This window comes from Aegilops tauschii, chromosome 2 (genome assembly GCF_002575655.3).
Source record: "Aegilops tauschii subsp. strangulata cultivar AL8/78 chromosome 2, Aet v6.0, whole genome shotgun sequence".
Lineage (NCBI taxonomy): Eukaryota > Viridiplantae > Streptophyta > Magnoliopsida > Poales > Poaceae > Aegilops > Aegilops tauschii.
The window spans coordinates 19,402,417-19,430,266 of NC_053036.3; the positions used below are offsets into that span (position 1 = coordinate 19,402,417).

The window sequence follows — 27,850 nt, forward strand, 5'->3', positions numbered from 1 at the left end:
TCCTCGTCGCCGCGTTCGGTCAGCTCCGCACAGGCGGTGGAGGTTGTTCCCTCACTCCGGTCGAGTTGTGGTCGCTCCTGTGGCCGTTGTCTTTTTTCCCCCTCCAGGCCTCGTGTTGGCAGCTCCGGAGAGATGACGAGGATGGTCCGGTAACCGTGGTGGCACAGGCTGGTGGGCGGATGAGTGGGTGGTGCACTACGAAGTGCCTGGGGTGGTGGTGGTGGATCAGGAGAGAACCCTAGCGGCTTGCCCGGCACCGAAGCGTTGACGCCTGAGGGCGCCGACCACTAGTAGAAAAGGGGGCTTTTGTCCCGGTTGGTAAGGGCCTTTAGTCCCGGTTTTTGAACCGGGACTAAAGGCCGCGGCCACGTGGAGCTCCACCTTTAGTCCCGGTTGGTAACACCACCCCTCATCACTGCTCAATTTATCCTCTAATCTCTAATCACCCCTCATCATTCCAAATCATCTAACTTCCCAGACGGTCACCCATCCTCTCACTACTCCAGCCTGAGCACGCTTAACTTCCGGATTCTATTCTCCCTCATTTCCAAGTCTGCACATGTTGTTTTCCTGACAATAGTAAGATGTCAATCCTATTAACCCTCAAAAATTTAGCTTGAGCATGAAGTGACACATTTCACTGTTTGAGTTTGAAATTATTGTTTTAAAAAACAATAATTATTTAGTAACACTAATATTTATGGAATAATAAGTTTGACCATTGTTTGACCACAATTTGACCAGATTTGACCAAAATTCAAAAAAACTGAAATAATTATTTAGTAACACTAATATTCTAGAAAAATTAGTTTGACCATTGTTTGACCACAGTTTGACCACAGTTTAACCAGATTTGACCAAAATTCAAAAAAACTGAAATAATTATTTAGTAACACTAATATTCTAGAATAATTAGTTTGACCATTGTTTGACCACAGTTTGAATTTTTTTGCATTTTTTTGCCTCTCCAGATCTTAAAAGCCCCGTAACTTTTTTTCTGTTAGTTTTTTGAGGATTCTAAAAATGTTTAATGAGGTTCCTTCGGTTAAATTCGGATGTAACTTTTCGAGTAGATGATTTTCCATATAAAAAACTTTTTCATCCGAGTTCGTATGCAAAAGTTAAGCCCATTTTAAGAAATTCCAGAGAGATTTTGCAAATAAAGTCGAAATTCATATTTGTTAATTTTCCCAACAACTAGACCACATATCACATGGGAAACTTATTTTATTTTATTTTATTGACATTTCCATCATTTTCTTTTGTTTTTTCTAAAACTGAAAAGGCGGTCGGGGGGGGGGGGGGGTAGAGTTTGAAAATGGGACCTTTAGTACCGGTTCGTGCCATGAACCGGTACTAATGGCCATTTCAAACCGGGACTAATGGTCTAACCTTTAGTCCCGGTTGGTGCCACCAACCGGGACTAATGGGCATCGCACCCTTTAGTCCCGGTTCGTGGCACCAACCGGGACTAAAGCGCCCAGGTGAACCGGGACTAATGGCTTAGCCGCACGAACCGGGAGAAGGCTCACATTAGTCCCGGTTCGTGACTGAACCGGGACTAATGTGAATATTGCCCTGTGACCAAAGCCCTGTTTTCTACTAGTGGACGGACCTTCCTGAAGGGCGTCGGGTATATCCCTTCCCCACCGCCCCTCCGCATACCGGGGCGCGGTGGTACTTCTCCGGTGGGTGCAGCGGTTGCCGGTCTTCTTCTCTTCGTCGATCTGCCTGTGTCAGCATTTGTTTCTCTTTTCTTTCTTTTGTTTTTTCGTTTGGGCTTGTTTGTGCTGCGGTCCCAGCGAGCTAATTATATCGGATGGTTGCTTTATAATATAAAGCTAGGGGAAACTCTTTATCGTCATAGTGAACCGGAGTTTTACCCTCGTATAAACAAAGAGATATATAGTACTCCCACCCTTTCATTTTATATTGACTATAAGATTTAACCTAAATCAAACTTTGAAAAAAATAATTGACCAAGTATATATGAAAAAATATTAACAATCACAATACCAATCAACATCATGGAACTAATTTACATATTGTATATCTGTACTATTGTAAATGTTTATCTCTTTTAATATAAGTTTGGTCAAACTTTACAAAGTTTAAGTTATGACAAAACTTATGTGCAAAATAAAAAGGAAACGGAGGGAATATCTCTTGGAAGCGCATGGTAGGTGGCCGTGAGGACATCGCTGAGGAGGAACAGACCAATAGTAGAGCTCCTTTGTCAAACTTGAAGAGCCGAGGCCGAAGGTTCTTGGTAGTTGCTATGGATGATTATTTATCGCTTATAATGGAGTAAACAGTATTTTAAAGCTAGTATATACGGCGACTTGGAGCTGTTTGGTGATATATTATCGCCAATCATTGGAGTACACTTGGACCTTGAGATAGGTTATATAGCTTCTCTATTTCTGCACGTTTCGCCTACTCATTGCCACGAACTTCTGCTCATCTTGGAGACATCTCTCAAGTTTTGCTCGGAGAAGAAGAAACTCCAAAACTCCAAGCCTGCGTGGGGAGTGGAGACCCTAGTAGTAGCACTTGAAATATGCATAGCAGTAGTGCTGGTTCCAGCGCTACTGCTAGCCCGCTACAGCTAAGTTGTAGCAGTAGCGCTGGAAAGGGAGCGCTACTGCTATACCTATGTTTGACACGAAAAAGGAAAGAACGCGCTCATACAAAAAGATAGGGGCTTCGTATAAGCTCTCTCTTGACCCGGGGTACAAAGTGTTGCGGGCGTGCTGGCGCGGCCAAAGTGATCAAGCGATCATGGTCTCCTGGTTCCCGGGGGCCTCAGAAAGCCCCCGGTTAATTACTTCAGCGGATAGTACCGCGGGACACCTCCGATTAAGCTGCGCAGTCGCCGTCTTCGGTCTTCGCTTCGCGTTCCTCATGCATGGTGGTGGTGTGTGTGGCGGTGGCAGAGTCCGTGTACTAGGTGGTACACGCGCCGTCGAAAACATGGCCTTTGCTCCGGCCATGCCCGCCTACGCCGTCTTGCCTTGTCGGCCTTGAGCGGCGTCGCTGTGGTTGTTGAAGTAGCATGCATGGTTGGGCTTGGCTTGGACGTCGTCGATGACATTGTAGATTCGCCGGGAGTGCGAGGGGTATGCCCCGCGGGAGTAGATGTCGAAAGGAGAAGAAGGAATGGATGGACGTGCGACACATGGTGTGCACACATCCGTCGATGACCGCATACACCTCCGCCAATAGCGGAGGAAGTCGCCACCTCATGTCGTCCGGTGCGGCCAGCAGCGGTGGGTGAGCCGCATGCCAATGAGTGCGTGCCGCCGACACGGAGTGCCGACGCTGATGCCGAGTCCGCCTCCACGGCGGACGCATCCGGACCAGGAGCCGCTAGATGTGAGCGGACCCCGGCACGTGTGACACGTGTTTGTGCTGAAGAAGAGGGAGGCCGCGAGATACGCCTAAGCGTGTCCCAACCGCAACCGGATGATGTCTCCGTCGCCATAATTACGACGAGTCATCATGACTCATCAAGTGGCGTGCCGCCGCCATCGTTACGACGAGTCATCGTGACTCGTCGAGCGCTGCGCCACCGGCAGCGCGTCGAACAAGCTGTGTCGCCGAGTCCCGGCCAATCCATGGCGCCTCCATGGACCAGCGAGGTGGCGGCGAGGAAGACCTCGCGAGGTGACGGAGCCTTGCCCAGGCACCGCCAGTGGTGTAGGTAGAATGGGTGGCACACTAGATTGCGCCGAGTCAGATGACGAATGTCGCCGAGTCCTGACAAGCCCATGGCGCCTCCATGGACCCGGCGAGACGGGGGCGAGTAAGGGCTCGCGATGTGGCGGAGCCTTGCCCGGGCACCGCCGATGGTGTAGGAAGAAGGGGGCGGCACACTAGATGGCGCCGAGTCGAACGACGTGTGCCACCGAGTCCCAACGTGATGGTGTAGCCGGTGGACTCGGCGAGGACCATGCACGGACGACGGCGTCGTCTTGCGTGGAGGGTGCGCCGGGGGTCGAGCATAGGCGGCAGCCCCGACACGTCGTCGTCATGCGCGGTGGGCGCACCGCACGCACAGCGCTCTCGGTCTCGTCGTTGCCGGTGGATAGTGCACCGAGGGCGCACAACCCCGGCACGTCGTCGTCGTGAGCGGCGGGTGCGCCGAAGGCCGCGCACATGCGGCGGTCCCAATTCGTCGTCCCCCGTGAAGAGTCTGGCATGATGTGTTGTCGACGGACTAGGTGGCGCGGGGTGCACGCGGGACTTTTTTTCTGTTAGGTTTTTGAGGATTCTAAAAATGTTTAACGGGGTTCCCCCAGTTAAATTCGGATGTAACTTTTCGAGTAGATGATTTTTCATATAAAAAACTTTTTCATCCGAGTTCGTATGCAAAAGTTATGCCCATTTTAAGAAATTCCAGAGAGATTTTGCAAATAAAGTCGAAATTCATATTTGTTAATTTTCCCGACAACTAGACCACATATCACATGGGAAACTTATTTTATTTTATTTTTTTGACATTTCCATCATTTTCTTTTGTTTTTTCTAAAACCGAAAAGGCGGTCCAGGGGGGTAGAGTTTGAAAATGTGACCTTTAGTACCGGTTTGTGCTATGAACCGGTACTAATGCCTCAAAGCCCATTAGTACCGGTTGGTACCACCAACCGGGACTATTGGGCATCGCACCCTTTAGTCCCGGTTCGTGGCACCAACCGGGACTAAAGGGCCCAGATAAACCGGGACTAATGCCTTAGCCGCACGAACTGGGACGAATGCTCACATTAGTCCCGGTTCGTGACTGAACCGGGACTAATGTGAATATTGCCCTATGACCAAAGCCCTGTTTTCTAATAGTGGGCGGACCTTCCTGAAGGGCGTCGGGTATATCCCTTCCCCACCGCCCTCCGCATACCGGGGCGCGGTGGTACTTCTCCGGTGGGTGCAGCGGTTGCCGGTCATCTTCTCTTTGTCGATCTGCCTGTGTCGGCATTTGTTTCTCTTTTCTTTCTTTTGTTTTTTCTTTTGGGCTTGTTTGTACTGCGGTCCCAGCGAGCTAATTATATCGGATGGTTGCTTTATAATATAAATCTAGGGGAAACTCTTTATCGTCATAGTGAACCGGAGTTTTACCCTCGTATAAACAAAGAGATATATAGTACTCCCACCCTTTCATTTTATATTGACTATAAGATTTAACCTAAATCAAACTTTGAAAAAAAATTGACCAAGTATATATGAGAAAATATTAACAATCACAATACCAATCAACATCATGGAACTAATTTACATATTGTATATCTGTACTATTGTAAATGTTTATCTCTTTTAATATGAGTTTGGTCAAACTTTACAAAGTTTAACTTATGACAAAACTTATATGCAAAATAAAAAGGAAACGGAGGGAATATCTCTTGGAAGCGCATGGTAGGTGGCCGTGAGGACATCGCTGAGGAGGAACAGACCAATAGTAGAGCTCCTTTGTCAAACTTGAAGAGCCGAGGCCGAAGGTTCTTGGTAGTTGCTATGGATGATTATTTATCGCTTATAATGGAGTAAACAGTATTTTAAAGCTAGTATATACGGCGACTTGGAGCTGTTTGGTGATATATTATCGCCAATCATTGGAGTACACTTGGACCTTGAGATAGGTTATATAGCTTCTCTATTTCTGCACGTTTCGCCTACTCATTGCCACGAACTTCTGCTCATCTTGGAGACATCTCTCAAGTTTTGCTCGGAGAAGAAGAAACTCCAAAAATCCAAGCCTGGGTGGGGAGTGGAGACGACGAAGCTGATTCGACCAGATTAGTACAGGTACGTGCAGTTCTTACTCTTCCTCTTCTCTTCCTCGTTTTCGATCTTTCAATATCTGAGAACGATTGTGGTCAGTTTTGCAGCTAGCAGTGTGTGATGTGAACCGCGTTGATGAATTTGAGCTCGGCGCGGTTGGTTGGGAGTACAGATGGAATCAGCAAACTGAATCTGTCTCTCAGTTGAAGACTCTCTGTTAAAAGACTAACGGAGGAAACAAAAGAGTATTGTTTACTACTATGGCCAAGCATTTCAACGTTCATTCTGCGATATCATCCTAGGAAGTTTGGGCCACTTGTGTGGTTTCTGTTAGCTTTAATCTTGATTCATGTATCTGCATGTTTAGTCTGAGTTTTGCACGTAATTTAGTGGCCCGAGTATCGTGTCGTGAATTATACATTTTGCATCTATATAAAGCCATCATTTTGGATTATACCGATGAGGCAGAGGGCACGCAGCTCGAGCCACCAACCCCGGCAGATCCGAGCGCCATTTGTGCGGACGCAATGGATTCCCATCGGATCGACTCTGACCGCCAGGTGCACTCTTCCCTGGAGCAGCCGCGAGCCATGCAAACGGCCATATCATCCTTGTCCCGACACTGGATGATGTCCCAGTCGACGGATCGGGAGATTTTGGAGTCGAATCCGCTACCCGTCATGCCAGAGAAGACTAGAGATAGCCGAAACGGAGCTTGGGGGTGGAATGGAGTGACTAGGGTTTTGTCCAGGATGCGGATGTGCACGAATATATGTGTGGTCAGGATGGACCAGCGTGAGCCGTACCCGACATGGTCGACATGCCCGGGCGTGTCCGGGCCTCCTCATATCTACCCCACATTTGGGCTGCATATGAAGGGTGCCGATCAGTCCGGACGTATAAAGACGATTTGACGATCCCGGCTGGGTCACATTTTTATGACTAGTCACTAATCGGACAGTCGGCCTACATGTATATAGAGCCTTTGAGAAGTCTGGCCATAGATGCTCTTTGACGTGTGCGTGTGCATGGGATGTGCGGCAGCCCGTTCGCTCTTAGACAATTTTGTGTGTTTTCAACAAGGGAAAAAGACATATAAGGTCACGCTACATAAAAGTTTGACCAAATTTATATAAAAAACATTAACATCTAACCTAAAAAAGTTATACAATATGAAAATCAAATGCATGGCGCATCGAATGATATTAATTTTGTATTATATATGTTAATATTTCTTTTTATGAAGTTGGTCAAACTTTACGAAGTTTAACTTCAGACATTTTTTCGACAAAGAGTGAATTTATTTACTCAAATGAAGCATCCAAGGGATACAAACACAACGTGTGCATACCCGACCTATGCATAGTTAGGATGCACATAAACCTGCTGGCAAACAACAAAGTCATATAAGACCATAGTTATGCCTAAGCGAGGGAAAAACCCCCAAAATGATCCAAGATCGACAGACTATGAATGACCATATCCACATCAATCATATTTTGACACCACATGGATAGTCAGAAATGTTCTTCAACAACAACGACTTCATGAAGAAAAAGACGCTCAAACGCCGCCGGCACCAAAAAGATTCTAGGTTTTCACCCTAATGAACAAGTTTGAGCATATCCAAGCAATGCCTTTAACAAGGTAACGACGGAAAACATTGCCATTTCAAAGTAAAACCAAATCGAATCATACCTAGGATTTTAACCGGGGTGCTCTAGACTAGGAACTCGAGATCATGTATTGTCCTCAGCACTTTCCACGTCCCTGCAGGTACAAATGCTGGACTAGAAGTCCCACCGCCGCCAGTGGAAAACCATATAGTGTGCGTAGATTGCATTTCATCGTAAGGCAGACTGACGGGGATGACAGTCATCAAAACCCACAAACGAGCTTTTTTGCTGCATCTCGCAACCAACCGAGTACAAGCTACACAGCCAGACACGGGTACACTCGTAAAGGGGAGACAACCACAATCCACTTGGCTGTAGCCACCCAACCCAAGCCGTCTAGGACAGTCACATGCAGCCCACTAGCACACCGCGACAGGTCACATGCAGCCCATAGCACGGCGTGATTCCGCCCGTTCACAGTCATCCAAATTACCCATCAATGCCACCCGTAAGTGGCAAAAATGGTACACTTTTTTTCCTCTATAAATCAGCCGTTCCTGCTGGTTCATTAAGAAGCTATCCTCTTCTGTGCCACAAGTACAAGTGCTATCCTCTTCCGGCGATCGAATCAAAGTGAGGCAGGGGCTGCTGGGTGCCGGATGCAAAGATGGTGGCATCGACGTGGATGCGGCTGAGCAGGGGAGAGAGGCGGACGCACACGGGAGGAGTTTATTTTTGCTAAGAACTCCTTTTGGCCCTCAATATCAAGAGGTGGCCGACGTGCCTCCTAAATTTCTTGAGGAGCTAAACTAGATGAGGGTAGGGCCAAATCCGATTTAACTCCTCAAACAGAGACTATGAACAATGGTGGAAAGCTCATGCCCGGAGAAAACATGGACACGGAATCACATCAAAAGAGCTACAAACATAAAATAAAGTTGTTGAACAGTGTGGTTTTTGTCCCTTAACTTCGACAGCTTTTGAAACCAGATATATTTGGTTCCGTCGATCACCTGAACAATTGTAGTTGTTAAAATTGCAGTAGGCTAACCAACTCATTCGACCAGGTTCGGTTTGGATGGGAGCGTGGATCGTGATTAGATACATAGTTTTCCATGGCAATCAGTGCACAAGATATGTAGGTTGGAAACTTAGAAAAGTATTTTCTCTAGTAACCGACCACAACTATGTTACAGACAAGAGTGTGGGTCAAGAACAACAATGGTACGAAACTGACAGCACAAGACACTTGGTCCAAGGAAAGCATTCCATGGAGAAATAGACTACCGTGACCCATTGTGTTGATAAGTATTCCATGGCTCTGATTATTGACCCATTCTACTAGGTTAGGTTTGGACGAGAGCGTGGGTCAAGATCAGTTCCAACACTACTCCACACTGAGTACACAAGTCACCTAGCTGGAATCTTATACTAGTATTCTGTTACATATGGACATGAGCGTGGGTGAAGGTCAACAATGCTACCTTTTTTTCGCAAAAATAAAATAAAATAACAATGCTACGTTCGACACCGACGGTACAAGACCACTAGGCCAAGAAAAGCATTCTACGGAGAGATAGACTATCACTTTTTTTTGAGGGAAGATAGACTATCACATGACATGCGATTTTTATACCGACATGGCAGCCCATAGGACATCCGGCCGGTTCATAGGCCCACACGAGATTTAGAGTGCATCCAACGGCCTGGAATATTCCAAAATCTAGATCGGATGGCTCAGGAGTCTAGGGGCATGAAAGGTCTTCTGGGATGTGCATATAGCTATGAAGTCATATATATAGTTTCTCTCTCATTAATCAACTACTCAACTAGCCAAGTTTTGGACGAGAGCATATGCCAGACTTTGTTTTCAAGTTTCGTTGCTAGCGATTTCGCTGCACCAGTTGGTTAATGGAAGCTTATTTCCGGTATGGACTGACTTGATACTCTCATGGTTTAAGGAATCATACATACGTTAACTCCTATGTTATGGACTATAGACTTTAGACGACATAATCTCTATGTATAACAAACAACTTGGGTCAATTCAACACGAGTGTTCTTCCAACATCATGCTCTGAAATGTTGCGGGCATTATGATCATGCCCATGATTAGGAAAACGGAATAATCAGTCAACACTTTGAGCTAGTCCTAGAGGCAAGACTAGGAATCTTGTTTTACCGTTTATAACTCTACACGTGCTTATGAGTTTTCCTCCGAATCACATATTCGAGAACCATAGCAGTTATAGAATAGAATATACACATTAATCACAAACCTGGAAATAAATAACAACACAATTATTATTGCCTCTAGGACATATTTGCAACAGTCCCCCACTTGCACTAGAGTTAATAATGTAGTTAAAACTATTGTCCTTTATACCAATGGCAAATCGTTGTAAATTATGCTTCGGTTGTGGTATAGACTTTGTTGTATGGATCTGACAAATTCAGTTCGTGTGTCTCTTTGCATATCTGTGTATCTTAATGTATATATTGAATCAATGGTAGGACCTTTGATTCCTTAGGTTAAGCATCTGAGCTATCATTATACAATAGTGCTCCATTGGCTCAATCCTTTCGAAATCATACCAAGTTCATGAATGAACTATTTGATCCATGACCTTCCATTGCTTACTTCTAAAGAAACAATATACTTAGCCTCTTTGTTATAAAGTTTGCTGCAATAACTGTTTGGAACAATTTACTGCGCCACCACTTAATGTAATACACAAAACCTTAATTGAAATCAAAAATTCGCTTGGAGCACTGATGAAAACTGCATTGATGTAACTACTTACAATGATCTCTTCATATTCTGTGTATGCAAGACACATATCATGATTCCTACACTAGTACTTGACCACATTTTCACTTGCTTTCCTATGACCAATACCTTGGTCACTCTGGTAACTTGCTCGCAACTTACTTGGAGTACTTGCATATCTTGAATATATCTAGTTGTTTACATACCATGGAATATATATTAGTTCAAACACAAATGTGAATGGCATCTCAATCATATAGTTTGCTCATCAATATTCATTGATTCTTAAATAAAATTCTTTCTATGTGACCTCGGCAAGAAACTATTCTTGGTGTTTTCCATACCAAATCACTTTAGTATCTTGTCAATATGTATTTTTGCTTAGCCCTATTAGGCACTAGTATCTCCATATATCATTATGCCTAGTAGTAATGCTATCTTGTCAAGTACTTTATTAAAAACTATTTTTAATTAAGTCCTAATTTGTGTCAAGACATTTATAATATTTCCAATCAACAATCTGTTATGCACACACAATAATTAGAAATAATATCATGCACCCACTTATTTTCTCGTAAACACAAGCATCTTCACTATCCCCAATGAAATCGAATTCCTTGACAATTTCATTTGAACGAAGATTCAAACTCCATTATGCTTGGTTCAGTCCATTCTTAGATCTCTGAAGTTTGAACACTCAGTAGCATCCACTTATATACGAAGTATATAGTGGTTGCTAGTTTTAATCCGAACTGACTTTAAGCATCACAATCACGAGATAATCCATTCTTAGATCTCTGAAGTCGAGTTTTACAAAACATTTTTATTTTCATCAGTTTATAATCCATTATTCTCATGTCAGACTCTAAGTCGTTCAGAGGGTTCATCAAGTTCTCAACTTGAATCATGAAATTTGGATACTATCTCGGATTATTTTGACATATAGCCAATTCCGGAGTCAACTTCCACCAGAGTAGCACAGGTTACAGTCTATTTGGTCTTCTTTTGTACTGTATCTGAGAACTACTATCTGCACTGCCTGAATCTATTAGCGTAGCTGCACAGTACTGTTTTCTGCATTTTTATTCGCGTTTCAGTAGGCCTTGTTCATAGCTTTCCCACTTAGGGTTTGCTTAGCTTCTGTTCTTCTGGATTTTTGACCGTGGGTGCATTTCTGTTCAGTGTTAGTTAAATAGTAATTGAACTTTTTTTTGCGGGTATATAAATAGTAATTGAACTTACTTGCAAGTTCCTGCCTCACATCGCATATATGTATTTCTACTTCTACAGACGGAGATCAGAGGAAGCAGCCCACAGTGATGTTAGCCATGCCACAAGCAGTGCTTCTCCTTGCTGTCTCCTGTGCGGCGGTCCTCGCTGCTGGTGTCTCCGGCCAGCCGGTGTCGCCAGCAGCCGAGCGGACCAACTGTCCTGCAAAGTGCGGGGACGTAGAGATCCACTACCCATTCGGCATCGGCCCTGGGTGCTCCATGGACGCCGACTTCGAAGTCACCTGCAACGAGACGACGAGCCCTCCGAGCCTCCAGTTGGGCAACATCTTGATCGCCAACATCACATTGGAGACGGCGCAGATGGTGGTCTACACCTTCCTGACCTACAGCTGCCGCGTGCCGGGCAGCAACAATACAATCTACGCGCAGACGCAGAGCATGGAACTCAGCGTCAGCAGCACCACGTTCCTGGTGTCGCCGTCGGATAACGTGTTCACGTCCGTCGGGTGTAATTCACTGGCCCAGCTCGTTGGGCACAGCGGCACCGACTACCACACCGGCTGCATCACCACGTGTGCTAGCGTGAACGAAACGGCAGATGACGGCGCACCCTGCAGCGGGCACGGCTGCTGCGAGGCGTCAATAATGCCCGGCCTCTTCCTAGTCAACGTGAGTTGGTCCGACTGGGCGGAGGAGAGCGACTATCATGTGCCTGGCAACCTGTGCCAATATGCCTTCGTCGCCACAAAAGGCTGGTATGTACTACTACTTGTTTCTTATTTTTATATAGTTATATATATATATTGATTATATTATATGGCCATTCAAAGGGTTATATATGCATATAAATTGTACTGCTAGCTATTCTTGCTTCACTAATTATTACCTTTTCAAGTTGAATTTTTTTATTACTTTTCCGATAAGGGTTGCTTTATTATTTAAAAGGTTTAAGTATTACACCTGGTCTCTGCATAACTAAGATGCACACAGCCGACACTAATTATTACTTAATGGCAAAACTATTAGTACTCTATCTCTTCCTTTTTAGTCTGCAGTCAATGTATCTCTAATTCCACCAAACATATAAAAGAAAGTATCAATATTCATAATACTAATCAATATCATTAGATTCATTATAATTGTAGATGTCGATATTTTTCAATATAAATTTGATCAAACTTTACAAAGTTTGACTTGACACAAATCTTATGCGCAGGGTAAAAAGTAATGGAGGGAGTATAAAAATAATTACGGTAGTAAACCTTAATAATGTTGGAGTATTGTATTTTCTTAAGGGAAAGTCTAGGGCTCATCTATATGTGACATGGTTATGACACGTCTAAGTATGACATAAGCGCAACACATCAGCCATCTTGTGCTTGTTTTTTTACATCCAACCAGAGATATTTGGAAACCAGACGGTTTTCAAAAATTTCATGTAGCCCAAAAATTTGTAATACAAACCAAAAAATAAAGTTTTTTTAATTTAAAGGACCGAACAAGGTCAAATACAGCACGTACGTGTATGCCATCCAAACACAGGTCTTACCTTGCAGGTAGAACTGGGAAGCTACTAGACTTCCAGGGATCATTCCCCATCATGGGAACTTAATATTTTCTATCTTTTTATTGTCATTCAACGCTCCATACACAAAATTTGGCCGCGCTGCAGACGGCAGGAATCAATAGGACACTCTTCTGTAATGAAAGAGTCATCCTAACCACTAGAATGGAAAGTAGTTGTTGCAAAAAGAAAGGGTTAATTTATACTCCCTTCGTTCCTTTATGTAAAATGTAATTTTTTGGGCAACGGTGACCAAGACACGTTATTATAGAGAATTTAGGATGAAATTACCCTTTGGATAATTCGTTGGTTTGTGGCAAGTAAGTCAATTAGGCCAGAAAAGAAAGAAATATGGGTAATCGGGAGAGATGCACTTTCCAATTTTTCTAGAAGCAGAGATACATGTAACCGAAAGAGAGATACTTTTCATTTTTCTGAAGGTCTAAAAAGGAATTGCAGAGAATTAGCAGAAATGCACAAACACCTTACAAAAAGAAACAGGGGGAGTATACATATTTAGAAGCTAGAATTTTTTGAACTCGTATTTTGTTTAAAAATTTCGGACAAAAATATAAAAAATTCCGAGAGTTTTTGAAAGCCGGGTTTTCCGGCCTGAACCGAAAAGAAACAGTAACTAGAAAAAAAAACTTGCGTCGAACACAAACATACAACACTCACTCACTCTGGCCACTATCCGCATGAAGGCACACTTACACGATCACGCAATCTATCCACTAGCTTAGCTGCAAATCAGTTGCCTATGCATGCATGTATGCACATTAGGAAAATCACTTGATACCTACTCAAAAAAGTTAGCAAATACTAAAACGTTTGTAAACTTAAAAATGTCTTTGAATTTGAAAAAAAATGTCACGATTAAAAAAAACATGAATTTGATTTTTAAAAATTCAAAATTGTAAGAATTTTTTATGACTTTTAATAAAAAGTCAAGAATATTTTTTTAAATGTTGAGGTGGAACTGGCCGACAACCCCCCTCCCGCCTTTAATTGCAGTCTTGTTGTGGACCTGCAACTGCATGTCATGGGTGGACTTGCAACTGGGACCAAGATGGGTCAGGCCTAGTTGCGTGTCAAGGACATACTTGCAACTGGCAGACAAATGGGTCGGGGCCCAGTTGTGTATCGAGGGTTGAGTTGCAACCGGGACATAATTGGTCGGGCCCGCAGTTGTTTATTGAGGGTGGACTTGCAACTGCGACAAAAAGGTGGCCCCGCCAATTGCATGTCAGGGGTGTAGATGGACCTGTATCTAGGACAAAAATGGGTTGGGCCCCATTGGTTTGTCAATGGTGGACTTCCAACTGGGACAAGAAAAAAGGTGGCCACCCCATTTACATGTCGGGGGTAGAGTTGCAAGCCTGTAGAGGTTGCACATGCAACTAGGAGAAAATTGGGTCGGAACCCAGATGCATATCGAGGATGGAGTTGCAACTAGGACAATTCGGTCGGGCATCCAGTTGCGTACCTAGGGTGGTCTTGCAACTCGCAAAAAATAGGTGCCCCCCAATTGTGTATAGGGTTGTAGTTGGATTTGCTACTAGGGAAAAAATGGGTTGGACCCTAGTTGCCTGCTGATGGTGCACTTGCACTCAGACAAGAAAATGCGAGGACTTGCTGATGGCATAAAAAACGAGGGCACCCAATTGCATGTCAATGGGTAGTTGGACTTGCAGCTATGATAAAAGTGGGTTGGGCTCCAGTTGCGTATCCAGGGTGGACTTGTAACTCGAACAAGAAAAAAGGCAGGCCCATGGCCACTCATTGCATGTCAGGGGTCGAGTTGCAACTGGCAAAAGAGTGGTCGCCCCCAACTACGTGTCAAGGATGGATTTGCATATAAGACAAAAATGTATGAGAACCAGTTGTGTATCAACGGTGTACTTGTAAACCGGAAAAAGGCGGATAAAAAGGGGTAGTCTCCATTGTCGCATGTCGAAGGTGGGCATGCAATTCAAACAAAAATGGGTAGACCTAATTGCATATCAAGGGTGAGCATGCAACGAGATCAGACGAGTTGCATGTCGAGGCTGGACATGCAAATGGGTCAGGATCGGATAAGTTGTATGTTTAGAATAAATTGCATGTTGAAAATAAACATGCAACCGGATCCAAGGGAGACATTTGTCGAGGGTAGATGTGCAATCAGATCAAAAAGGTTTGCCTATAAAATACGAAAAAAATATATAGAACTCCTGTTACAGATGGTTACCATGTATACATAACAACATTTACGTTGAAAAAACACTAGCAGAAGGGAATAGCTTAATAGACATGTATCGATAAGCCAAGGCAATCTAGCTCCTATATACTCTGTTCTCTACCTCTCTCCCTCGAAAGGCAAAACAAAGCAAAAAGAAAATACAATGAATAAGATAACTCACCAAAACACCACACAACGGGACACATCCTCTGACAGGAAAAAAGAGCTCACACATGGCCCTTACATGAGGTGAACAGCCAAGCCAAACAAACAAGAAAACGAAAATCCAACACAACAACACATTGCAATAGGAACACACACAACGACTTGTGTATGCACGACGACGCAGCGCGAGCCGTGCTCAAACATGCATGGATCATGAAAAAATAAATCTTGTGGTTAGGAAGTTAGATGTGACTTAGCTAATTCTCATCTAGACAAGAAGTATTTTCCTAATAAAAAAATACTAAACATGTCCATATGAACCCAATAAATCTAGACATATAATTGTGGGGAATGAAGTACTATTAAAATTGTATCCACAATGATCATATTCATATCCTTTGATTTAGAAAACATAAAGCTTCAGTTATAAGGACCCCAATAGTCAGTGAACATTCACCGGGAGGGATGGAATTCACGAATGATTTCGATGGCAAATTGTGTTGGCCGAGCATGACAACTCCACCGCAGTTCTGTTTTCCGTCTAAAATTTGCCATGCTTGCAAACTAAAATTGCCATATTTGCCATCCTCGCGTCAACTAAATGTTCCATCAAAATGTTCGCAGTTTCCATCCCTCCCAGCAAACATTCGTTGATTATCTAGTTAATTATAAAACAGTACTATGAATTAGTGTATATACATCTAAGTGACATTGATTCACATGTTGTCTAAACATGTCACGTATGCCTCTACCATGGGGGATACATGATGGATATAGCTAGGAGAGTGCAAAAGAAATTCAAAACAAGGAAAAAAGGGGCCTCACAATTAATGGGCGGATCTATAGAAGCACTAGCGATCCGATAGAAAGACAACCGATTGGTCGACGGAAAAGAACACAAATCATGGTATATAATCGGGGGACAAAACTAAAATTAGTACAAATTAAAACTTATTCTGTCTACTTACATCTATATCCTTCTGCCATCTCTTAATTAGCTCCAAACCCAATGTGAATTCACCATCTAAAACTTTACCTATAAGACCAGCTCACTAATCCATGTTGCTAATTTAGTTGACTAAAGTACTCTTACTGCATTTTTTTGCGAAAAGGCAAAGGACATATATAACTAGCATAAACCCTTATAAAACATGCTTATATAAATTAAAAAATACATACAAATCCTTCATGTTGTTGTTGTCTTCTCCCTTGAGCATCCACCGGCGGCGCGTTGTGGGTGAAGTTCGTTGTCGCCTTTGGGCCTCTGTCCCAGGAGAGAAAACTTGTTTAAACTTAGGAGCTCGTAGAAACATAGGTCAAAAAATCTCATATATGTATACTATAAGAGATGCCTGTGGTCGCGATTTGCACGGTAAACCGTTGCCCCGGAGAAGAAGACAACAAGGAAGGCCAGTAGAAGGTTCTAGTTTCAGTCAAAAAGAGTCGAGGAATACAAACCTCCACACTCTCCGATGAGACTGAGTCTAGCCAACTTTTAGTAGTCGGAGTTGGAGTCGGAGGAACAAGACATACAACCACATTTTTTTGCTCCGCATGAGATCGACCGAAACAACCTGCAGAGAAAAAAGCCAGACTCGATGAACCAGATTTGAGGACACACCATTATTCACATGCCTCCTGATGGTACACAGAAGCATCACCAGGATGAGGGCAAGGCATGGAGATCTTCTTCCACACCGGGAGAATTATCCACTCCAAGATAAAACTATGGCTCCCATTGGTAGTTCAAGGCCTCCCCAAACACCGAACTGAGAATTATCTACCCCAAGAAGATAAGACTATGAATCCCATCGGTAGGTCAGGGCCTCCCCGAACACCCCAACACCACTTTCAGCAGGGCTACGTCTCATATGTGTGTATTGCTTTGTTCTACTTGTACTACTTATTATTAGCATTATCTATCTATTATATACTTAAAGCACAATTAGGGGTTCTTTTCGAGACACCATGTTGATCCACATCATCAATAGCATTTTGAATGTTGGATTTATTTTTATAGATCACATCTGCTGGACCCACATAAACGAACCTAAACAAATTGTATGTGTTAGATCTATGTAATTGTACCTACACAAATCATATCAGTTCGATCATCATAGTTGTATTGGACTTATAGTTTAATAGATCACATATGTTAGATTTACATAAAGTACATAAATAAGTAGGTTAGATCTACACATTCTTTTTTTTGAAGGAGTAAAGACTTTGTTTCTCAGAAAATCCATAGGTCATTTACAAGAGCTTGAGAAGTAAAATCAGGCATCATTGAGTGCCAGAATGCAGAACATTTTCCGCTAAAAGAATTCTTCGCTAACACATCAACAACTTCATTTGCTTCTCAAAGAGAGTGGGCATATGATATCTTTGCGAAATCTAGGGCCAGCTCCTTGCATTCGAGTACTATAGCCACACAGAACCTACATGGTTGCCTCCTTGCTGATTTGCCTCCACCGCAAAACAGTTGTCAGATTCTATCATCAACTTATTACACCTAATTCATCCTGCTAAGTATAATCCATTTCTGATTGCTGTTACCTCTGCCGCATTGACACAACCGATATGTGGAAGGAACCAATTAGTTGCAGTTATAAAGGTACCTTTTCCGTCACGAGCAATCGAGCCTGTAGCACCCGTAAGTGTTTCATATGAAATGCCGCATCTACATTAATTTCAATAACACACTTCCCAGCTTCTTCCACATATGATCTTGCGTCCTCATAGCCTGCTTTGATGTATGTGCTCTGGTATAATTCATCACCGGTACTTTGATAGAAACAACTATTCTGTAATGTTGGAGGCCTTGCCACCAAATATACCAAGAAGCTACCATGCATGATCAATTATGCTATAAGTAATTCGTCCGGGACCGAATGATTCCGTGTCAGGATCTCCATTGCCACAGAATCCGACCGTTCCTCCTCCATTGCATCAGTTATGATTTCATGTAGTCCCAGCTCTGTCCACACATCCATAGCTCAACGACAGCTAAATAAAGTATGTTGGATGTCCTCAAGTCCAATGGGACAGATCGGACACTGGGGAATTAGTGGAATATGTCTATCTGATAGGATACCAAAGCAAGGGAGTGGCCCATTTAGAACTTTCCATGCAAAGTGTTTAATTTTTTCAGGGATTGGATCCCCATAACATTACTAAATAGATCTTAACCATTGGATCCATATCATCAAAATTATTGTGATTGTTGGGTCTATAACATATGGCTATCGAGAAATAAAAAAAAATTATCAGTATAGTCCTTTTCAAATATGTACGTTCAATCAAATCCATTGCCTATGTTCAATTCAGATGTACTTGTCAGAACGTATGTTTCAAGGACTCTTGAGCCAAGAGCGCACTAAGTAATGGGAATGTAAGGCAAGTTAGGTATAAATGCACTCTTTTGTAAGTACAAATTAATATGTATTAAAAATACCAAATGAAATCATGTATCACTAATCATTAATTAGAATATGATGAATCGCAAAGTAGCGAGATGCAAAATTGTACAAGTCGCGGCCTGGTCTTTCATGGTTCTAGCAGCAAAAACAAAAACTTCCTCTCGAGAAAAGATGCTAGAACGTAAGCTCGAAAATTGTTGCCGAGTAGATTAAATCAACTCCATGTGTAGCAACGAAAAAATCTGCCTCGGAGAAGCAAAAGCAAGCACGATATTAGGTTTCCCCCAACATGGGATGCTTCTGACTTTTTATTCAACTAGCAAAAGGGCCCGTGCGTTGCAACGGAAGTAAAAAAGAAATTGTAATCTCCAATGGCCAGACAACATTTTGCTGCATTGCCGAGATACACTCACACTCGCAATTTCGTGAAATCATGAACAATTTTAGAAATCATGAACATTTTTTAAACTTGTGCACACATTTAAAACCGTGAATATTTTTGACATTAGTGACACTTTTACAAATTTTCTAACATTTTGTAAAATCAAGAACATTTTTTGAATTCGTGAACATATTATAATATTTGCAAACATTTTTTAAAATTGTGAAAAAACATTTAAAAAACTTTCTTGAATCGCCGAACATTTCTAGAATAGACAAAAAATATATTGGAAATTTTAGGAACCATTTTTGAAATTCACGAATATTAGTTGATTTAATGAACATTTTTTTGATTTAACGAACATTGTTTAAATGCATGATCGTTTTCTGAATCAGCTAACATTTTATAAATGAATAACTATTTTGTATGTCACGAATAATATATCAATATTTAGATATTTTTCCGTTCCTGAATATTTTTTGGATTGGCGAATTTTTTTTCAATTTCTTTAAAAATTTAATGCCCAAGTCTTTCAAAAAGTCATGAACATTTTTTAATTCCCGAATATTTTTTTTCGAATTTGCAATCTGTGTTTGAATCAGCGAACATTTTTTTACAATAACACTGTCATTTTTTTAATACACAAAGATTGGATGATTTATTTAATATTTTATTTCAAAATTCCTGTTTTTTTGTTTTTCAGAACTTGCTAGAAGTCCCAAATTATTTTAATTACAAAAAAACAATAACAGAAAAGAAAAGCAGAAAATAAAAAACGAAATTTCAAAAACTAGTCGCCCGGACATGGGCCGGCCCAAACGGGCGTGCACCGTCTTCTCCTAGCGCGTAGGGAGTAATATAGAAGGTCCCTACTACATAGGCCGGCACAGTTGGGGGATTCTCCTGTGTGAAATTTTTTTTTTATCACTTATGGTTGCCATTCATGGGTAATATTTTACAACTTTGGTGGCAATTTAAATGACGTACCAATAGAAGCCCCTTTATTATTAGGTAGAGATTCACATAAAAAAAATCTTACGCTACACGACCCTCAATATATATAGTCCTCGCAGGCACGTAAAAACCATGCCTAGTTCACGTAACCGACTAGGAATCTCTTCCTGCTCAAACCGAAACTCAAGTAGTACTCCTTCCATCCTGAAAAGATTGTTGTCTTTGATTTGTCTAGATACAGATGTATCTATGATTAAAATGTGTCTAGATACATTTGTATCCAGGGACGGAGCTAGATTTTATGCATAGAGGGGGTGAGCGTACTCACGAAGGGGCGAAGCTCTCATGGCGTGAATTTTTTTGGCTGCAGCAGCCACTACCATAGAAGAAGATGTAGATTGTTGAGGGGGGTATAGCCCCCCCTCGCCCTTCCTTAAATTCGTCCTTTTCTGTATCTAGACAAATGTAAGATAGCGTTTTTGGGACGGAGGTTGTACTAGACAAATAACAACATGGCTCTCTTTCGCTCCTATTCAAACTAATCAAATCTTACCTAATTAATCCCAAATGACAAGTGCTACATGTCAGGTGCATGGCAATCCAGCCTTGACGTTTTTCGATGGCAGATGCACTCACACAAGGATAACAAATTTCAGTGACACATGGAAATTTCTGTCAAGCATAAACTGAAGCACGAAAGTTGTCATGCTTACCAACTGAACTTGCCATCTTCGCATAACTAAACTTGCCATAAAAAACATTCGAAGTTGCAGTGTGCTCGTAGCTGACATGTGTCACTTACTAGGTCCTAATTAATTACCGGGTCAACTTGATCACATAGAAAGTAACTTAGACTACGTACTTGTGCTAGAAAAAAAAAATAAGAATATATGTTTCAATGCAGGCTACCAGACCGAATCACAAATCGATCGGTAAGGTTCCTACCATAATATGTGCAACATATGGTGTCCTGAAAGTTGGCTTGACTTCGTATGGATCTGGTGACGGTGACGGTATTTTAAGTGCAATCAAGCCCACCATTAAAATGTTAGAATTGGTAGCTTGATAACTTTTGCTAATACGGCAGTGGACACATCATAGTACAAGATATTAAATTATAGGACAGTGCTAGGCGCCGGTCGACTGGCCCAAATTTGAGCTGGTCACCACGTAACCACCCGATTCCCTTGTATACAGCCGTTAGATATGACTCCCCCCTTGTATCATCTTCTTCCCTTCACCGCTCACAAGATAAAAAAAAGGGGAATACCGACGCTCCCCACGCGCATAGCACCCTTCTCCTCTGAATTCAGCCGGGCGGAGCTGTAGTTGCTAGCAGCAAAAAAAGTAGTCATCGCCGTGTTTGGGGTTGCACCCAAAAAAAAACCTCGATCTCCTTCTCGAGCAAATGTCGCAATGCCCCCAACACCTTGGTTGAAAAACCACCCACGCACCACCGCTGCAGCTCGTCGTCGTTTTTGGTTGCAGCTCTTATTTGCACGGGCATGAAAGCAACAAATGCCGACACCGGTAGTAGCAAAAATCGACAATAGTTGCAGTGAAAAATACATAGTTGCGGGCTCGGTAACCTCATGAAAAAAATGTATGTAACAATCGACAATGCATTAGTAGCAAAAATCAAAACGGTTGTAGCAAAAGTGATACAATGGTTCCAGCAAAAGAAGACATGGCAGCAAAATTTTGGCCAGTTCTAGCAAAAATCAAATACGGTGGTAGCAAGTTGGTACACTGGTTTAGCAAGTAAAAAAGCATGGTACCAAAAAAATTGGTTTGTTCCAATATAAACCTGAAGACAGTGGTAGCAAAATTTGAAGCTGGTTCCAGCAAAAAAAACCTTCACGGGTATCTCGAACACATTGTAACCGTAGCTCCAACATCCTGAACGCCGGCCGCCACAGGTCTCCCAACAATTGTATCTGTCGTCTCCAGCACGGATGCGTGCTGGTTGCAGCACTTGCCGTTGTCGGCTCAAATCTTGTGGTCGTCGTCTCCAACACGTGGCGTAGGGGGTACGTCAGCTCCAGCACTGGTGTGAGCATCAGCTTTCACGCCGTAGGACATTGCCGGTTCCAACACCAAGAGTCGCCAGTCCTAGCACCTGAAGTCGGCATTTGGAACTTCTTCCACCATTGCCCACAGTCGCATATACGCCGGGCACCGGTCACAACTCCCCACTCGTTGGTTGCAACTTCTCCAGTGATAGTTGCAGCTTCTTGCTCAGCTGGATGCAACTTCTAGGGGGAGGTTGGATGGTGGCTTGCAGCGGCCATGGAGCACATCAGAGTGGAGCTAGAGGGATTGATGGAGCGGATTTGCAGCGGTGCTGTGGGGGCACGTGGCCGTGCTCACCGGCGTTGAACCAAAAAATGACGGAGGGAGCGGGGGCGCGCTGCCGGGCTCGCCGGCGTCGAGCCAAAAAAAGGATGGAGGGAGCGCTTCTACAACCGAAGGGGCACATATTAATCACATCCTAAAAGTATTTGACTATAAGTAATCTTCCATAACTAAATACTCACATTGTTATTGGCAGACTGGCTTCTACAACTGAAGGGGCACATATTAATCACATCCTAAAAGTTTTTGACTATAAGTAATTTTTTACCATTAGTACGATGAACCCTCTACTTGTTACTAGACTATAATCGCTAGATCTTTGTAAATGAACCAAACAAATCAAAGCCAATGATAATCATAGTTATAACTAAAGATATATGTATTTTAATTTAAATCATCATACAACAGAGAAAAGAGAGGCATGTTAGGAATTCTGGTCATCAATATGGTGGAGCATCCTTTTATTACGATATATACTACATGTGATTAATCTTCGTTACCACACCTAAACATGCCACAATCATAAGCACCCCTATACGTATCATACAATATATATCCTCGTAATCATCTACCAACATACAAACTTTTATATTATTGTTTGGACTACACACAATATAACATGCTATTATAAGTCACAAATGTTACAGATGATGATAGTTACACAAATCCAAACCTGATACACTCAATCAAAATCGACATTGATCCATGTAGTACATAACCTTATATTGTGTAGATGATTGTGAGGCACCCGCACTGCTGCACAAGCACCAGTAGAGAAATATGCAAGTAGTGTTTGTCTACAGTGCCAAGACGACCAGTGCTACTAAAGAGTATTGACAGATTGGATTAATTTTGTGTTGTCATGGGAGTAAGGTTACATGTGTTAAAAGACATGCTACAATTAGTGACTGGTTCTAGAACTTTGTTCAAGCCTCAATGTCACATGACATGAAAAATACATGCGAATTGGAGTGTGAAATGCTATGATGGGAGAGTTGACTGTAACACGCACAAAGTGATAAGGATTAGTGGAAAATAAACTAAAAATATTAATGGAAGATGTTTCAAAAATCTTGCAGTGTACCTTTTCACTTTGATATTGAAAATAAATAAATTAATGAAGCAAGCTGACATATATAATTAAATTTGTGTAGAAAATATATGTTGCTAAGTTATCATTAATATAAAAACAATATTCAATGTTGTATTTTGGGATCCATGTCTATGTCCAAATATAACTACCGAATGCACATCGAGTATGTTTGATTGGAGAGAGTAGATGAGAAGACTTGATGAAAAGGTAAATGTAAAGTTCTAACAATTCATGTCTCCTATCCTATCAATGGGGATAAATTATTTTTACTTAATTTATTAAGGAACTTATTCCATTCAAAAGATCATCCAAAAATTCAAGATGCATATAGTGTCATTGTTTTTAACCATAATTTCTCTATCTAAAACTACATCTTCCTAATAGTATTCACATAACAAGATATTTGTTATAGTACAGATGGCCACCTAAAAATATAGTAACGCCAGAAAATCCTAACACAATGAAGTCCTCGACATTATATAGAATACAATTATGCTTTGAGCCATTATTAATAGACTAGAATGGCATTTCTTCATAATTGCACATAACACATTCTATTGAACCATAATTGATATGTCTTTGTAAGTTTGTCAAAGCAACATTTGACCATTGTTTTGATGAAACACTCATTATTATTTGCATCATAATATGCAGATTTTTCGTAAGTCCGAGTCTAATACTAGTGACCACCACTATATATTTTATCGCCATGCACTCATCTATCACAACATACAAAATAGCAAGTTAGCTCATGATCTGAAGTTTCATTCTCGTGTAGTGATCTAGTTGTATGTAAAGGCAACACTACATCTGATCAATAGTATATGGTGTTCTTGCAAATGACATAATAATTTACCACTCGCGCACAAATTGAAGACGTTAAAGATGTTTCCATTATGATATTTTATTTAGAATAACTTTGGGATAGTTATATAACCATATTATTTATTGTTAGTGATATAAATGTATGTTTATGAATTCTTAAGTTGATTTGTCTAATACTTTTCAGTGTGCTAAAAATAATGCCCTCACAGCTGCAAGGACCATCTTGCTAGTTATTATTAACAACATCTTAAATAGTGTATTTTACTTACAAGAAGAATCAAGCAAATCCAAAATAATTGTAAATTTAGAATTATATGACAATCAAATTTCTTTAGCATTTTTATCATCAAAGAACATCCTATGATATAAGAAAATAGAGTGAATTATGAACTCAGGATTGATTGTATCACATATCACCAAGACAAGCACACGAAAATACATGTGGCCAAAATCACATCTCGTACGTGTCCAGTGCATTGTGGCTTGGCGATTTTTATACACACATACTTGGACGTGTACTGAATCCAAAGCGGAGTCAACATTACGTGCTTCCTATAATCTTCACAAGGCAACCTTTATTGGTATTTCAACCTAAATTGGCTCGTAGTCCTACTACCGCTTGGGAACACAAACGCAAGTGCTAACAGGTCTCACACACTGCCAAGTCCAGATCAACTTGAACGCGCTAGCTAGCTACAAGCAAGAAATTAACTCAAACTAATATGGAAACTAACCAAGCTCACCTCCTTGAGGATTTGTAAAACAGGTACAAATTCAGAAAAAATGACCTAGTTGGAAATTTGACATTCGCCAAGAGATTTGGAGAGGGCACTGTTGTTCCACTTGTTCTTGACTGGTCAATTAGCGACGGGAGATGCCCGCCGGTGCCGCAGGGTGTTGACAAGGCAAATATTGATCCCTACGGCGCATGTGTTAGCACCCAGAGCTACTGCGTTAATGCTAGCAACAGCGCGACGGGCTATTTCTGCAACTGCTTAGAGGGATACACCGGCAATCCATACATAAAAAATGGATGCAAGAGTATGTACACTTCCCTGCTCATTTGATGATATTATCTGAAAGAAACTTCTTTTTTTTTTCATTTATATTTGTTGATACATTTGTGTATTCCTCTCACGACATTGAGCATTTTTAAATTTTTAGCGTATCCTCTGGATTTGAACATAGACAGTCTGCCGAGAAAGATTTGGGATCTCAGGAATATTTAGTACTCATTTGCTCTCTCACTATTTGCAAGCACATAGAAACCTAAAAAGTAATTAATACTAACTTATTTTCATGTTTTCCATTAATATGCCCTGCTTTTCCATAAATTTTCAGATATTAATGAGTGCTTAAATAAGAACATGTATCCTTGTCATGGAGGGAGATGCCACGATTTAGAAGGTGATTACGAGTGTAAATGCAATTTTGGACGACGGGACGACGGTAACAAGGGGTGTGAACCCTTATTGTCCAAGGCTGCAGTAGCAGTTATAGGTGAGGCATTGTGTGTATGCCCTATGTAGTTTCTTAATGCTATAACATATGAAATTCCACATTCTAAAATATATCTCTATTTCACTGGATTTTAACACCTAGTAGTTTTGTACATGTACTACATTATTCTGTGAAAAGTTAAAAATTACAATTGTTCTAAAGTTTGCGCAAATAACATCTGTTTGCACGCAGGAACAATCATTGGCATTGCATTACTCGCGTTGCTACTCATATTCTTACTCATGGAGCGAGAGAAAAGAAAGCTGAGAGATAGGTTCAACAAGAACGGCGGACAACTAGTCAAAAGCATCAAGATCGAAATCTTCACCAAGGCAAAGATCAGATACATGACAAACAACTTCACTTCTATCATTGGCCAAGGCTTTTTTGGGACAGTCTACAAGGGAACCACCGGCTCCGGTGAGAACGCAGGTGTTGCCGTGAAGAAGTCCACCACTATCAAGGATGACCGGCACAAGGAGTCCTTCGTGAACGAGATCAAGATCCAGTCCCAGATCAGCCACCGGAACCTGGTCCAGCTTATAGGTTGCTGCCTGGAGACAGACGTTCCTATGTTAGTGTACGAGTTCGTTCCCAGGGGAAGCCTCTATGACGTGCTCCATGTCAAGAACGACCCTCTACCCCTCGAGACACGCCTCAACATTGCCATCTACTCTGCGGTTGCCCTCGCATACATGCACGCGGAGGCAAGCCAGAGTATGGCCATCGTTCATGGCGATGTGAAGTCAGCTAACATTCTCCTCGACGACAGGTTTGTGCCAAAGGTGTCAGACTTTGGCACGTCGAGGCTCCTGTCCATGGACAAGGACCACCACACCAACTGGGTGATCGCGGACAGGCACTACATTGACCCCGTGTACATGAAAACCGGGCTGCTCACCACGAAGAGCGATGTGTATAGCTTCAGTATCATCCTGCTGGAGCTCGTCACCCGGAAGAAGGCGATTTACAATGGAAATCAAAGCCTTCCCATGGAATATATCAAGGCTTCCGTGGAAGGGTCAGCGAGGCAGATGTTTGATAAAGACATTGTGGCAAATAGGGAGGAGCATATGGAGTGCCTCGAGGAGGTTGGCAAGATCGCGCTGCAGTGTCTCGATGAGAACGACGTAAATGACAGGCCCACCATGGGTGAAGTCGTGGACAGACTTAAAGCGTGTAAGAGCCAGTGGTTGGAATGTCATTGAAAGAAAAATGAGGTGATGTAATATTGTACTCCTACATAAGTAGTTGGTGGCCTTATGCGAGGGCATCACCTTTTATAAGATGAGAGTTTAAGAATATGGATTTGCTAATTCTCATCTAGACGAGATTTACTTATGTCACATCTATGTTCTCCACCACTCAATTAAGGTGTTGAATTTTCATGCAAATTGTTGATCGCTCGTTTTTTTTTTGTGTGTGGCTGAAACGAGCTGGCATTAATTAAGTAATGTTGTTACACTCGTTTTCACAAATTTACCATTCTTAAGAAGTTGCTCCCCACTACTTCCTATTGTTTCATCATGCACACTGTTCCATATCAGCGATGTGCCACATCATCCAATACCTTACACATGCGAATTGCCCACCTCATCAATAGTGCCAAGGTACGAGTATAGGAGAGAGAGCACAGAGACATCCGGCGGCTTACGGGCGTCCAGCTGACATGACCCTAGGCGGTTCCCAGCCCCGCGGGGACCCATGGCGTTGCAGCGCGCAGGGGCGACCTCCAGCCGCTCCAGCAAGCCCTCCACCCAGCACGGCCGCCATGAGCGATTGGGATGTTGGTGATGTCAAATCTCGTGTCCGTGAAAAACGGAGGCATTGTGACGCCCCCGATTTGACCGTACACTAATCATGCACGCAAATGTGTACGATCAAGATCAGGGACTCACGGGAAGATATCACAACACAACTCTAAAACATAAATAAGTCATACAAGCATTATAATACAAGCCAGGGGCCTCGAGGGCTCGAAT

The 27,850-nt window shown here is 42.2% G+C and overlaps 1 protein-coding gene across 2 annotated transcripts; it reads left to right on the top strand.

Moving 5' to 3' along the window:
* The first annotated feature begins 4,945 nt into the window (after positions 1–4,945).
* LOC109759577 (wall-associated receptor kinase 2) lies at positions 4,946–27,350 on the top strand. Of its 2 annotated transcripts, none has more exons than XM_020318399.4 (6): positions 4,946–5,796; positions 5,872–6,017; positions 11,449–12,145; positions 25,135–25,409; positions 25,710–25,868; positions 26,061–27,350. In XM_020318399.4, the coding sequence occupies exons 3-6, from the start codon at positions 11,478–11,480 to the stop codon at positions 27,074–27,076; spliced, it is 2,118 nt and encodes a 705-aa protein (XP_020173988.1). In that variant the 5' UTR covers positions 4,946–5,796; positions 5,872–6,017; positions 11,449–11,477; the 3' UTR covers positions 27,077–27,350. The 2 variants fall into 2 exon arrangements, with proteins under 2 accessions (XP_020173988.1, XP_020173989.1); XM_020318400.4 differs by having other exon boundaries at positions 5,880–6,017.
* The last annotated feature ends 500 nt before the right edge of the window (positions 27,351–27,850 follow it).

What these genes read in the sequence shown, in the direction of transcription:
- LOC109759577 (XM_020318399.4), top strand. Translation starts at nt 11,478, where the DNA reads ATGTTAGCCATGCCACAAGCAGTGCTTCTCCTTGCTGTCTCCTGTGCG. An exon ending in TTCGTCGCCACAAAAGGCTG is followed by an intron (nt 12,146 to 25,134) that starts GTATGTACTACT and finishes TTTGTAAAACAG; the next exon opens with GTACAAATTCAGAAAAAATG. An exon ending in GGCTGCAGTAGCAGTTATAG is followed by an intron (nt 25,869 to 26,060) that starts GTGAGGCATTGT and finishes GTTTGCACGCAG; the next exon opens with GAACAATCATTGGCATTGCA.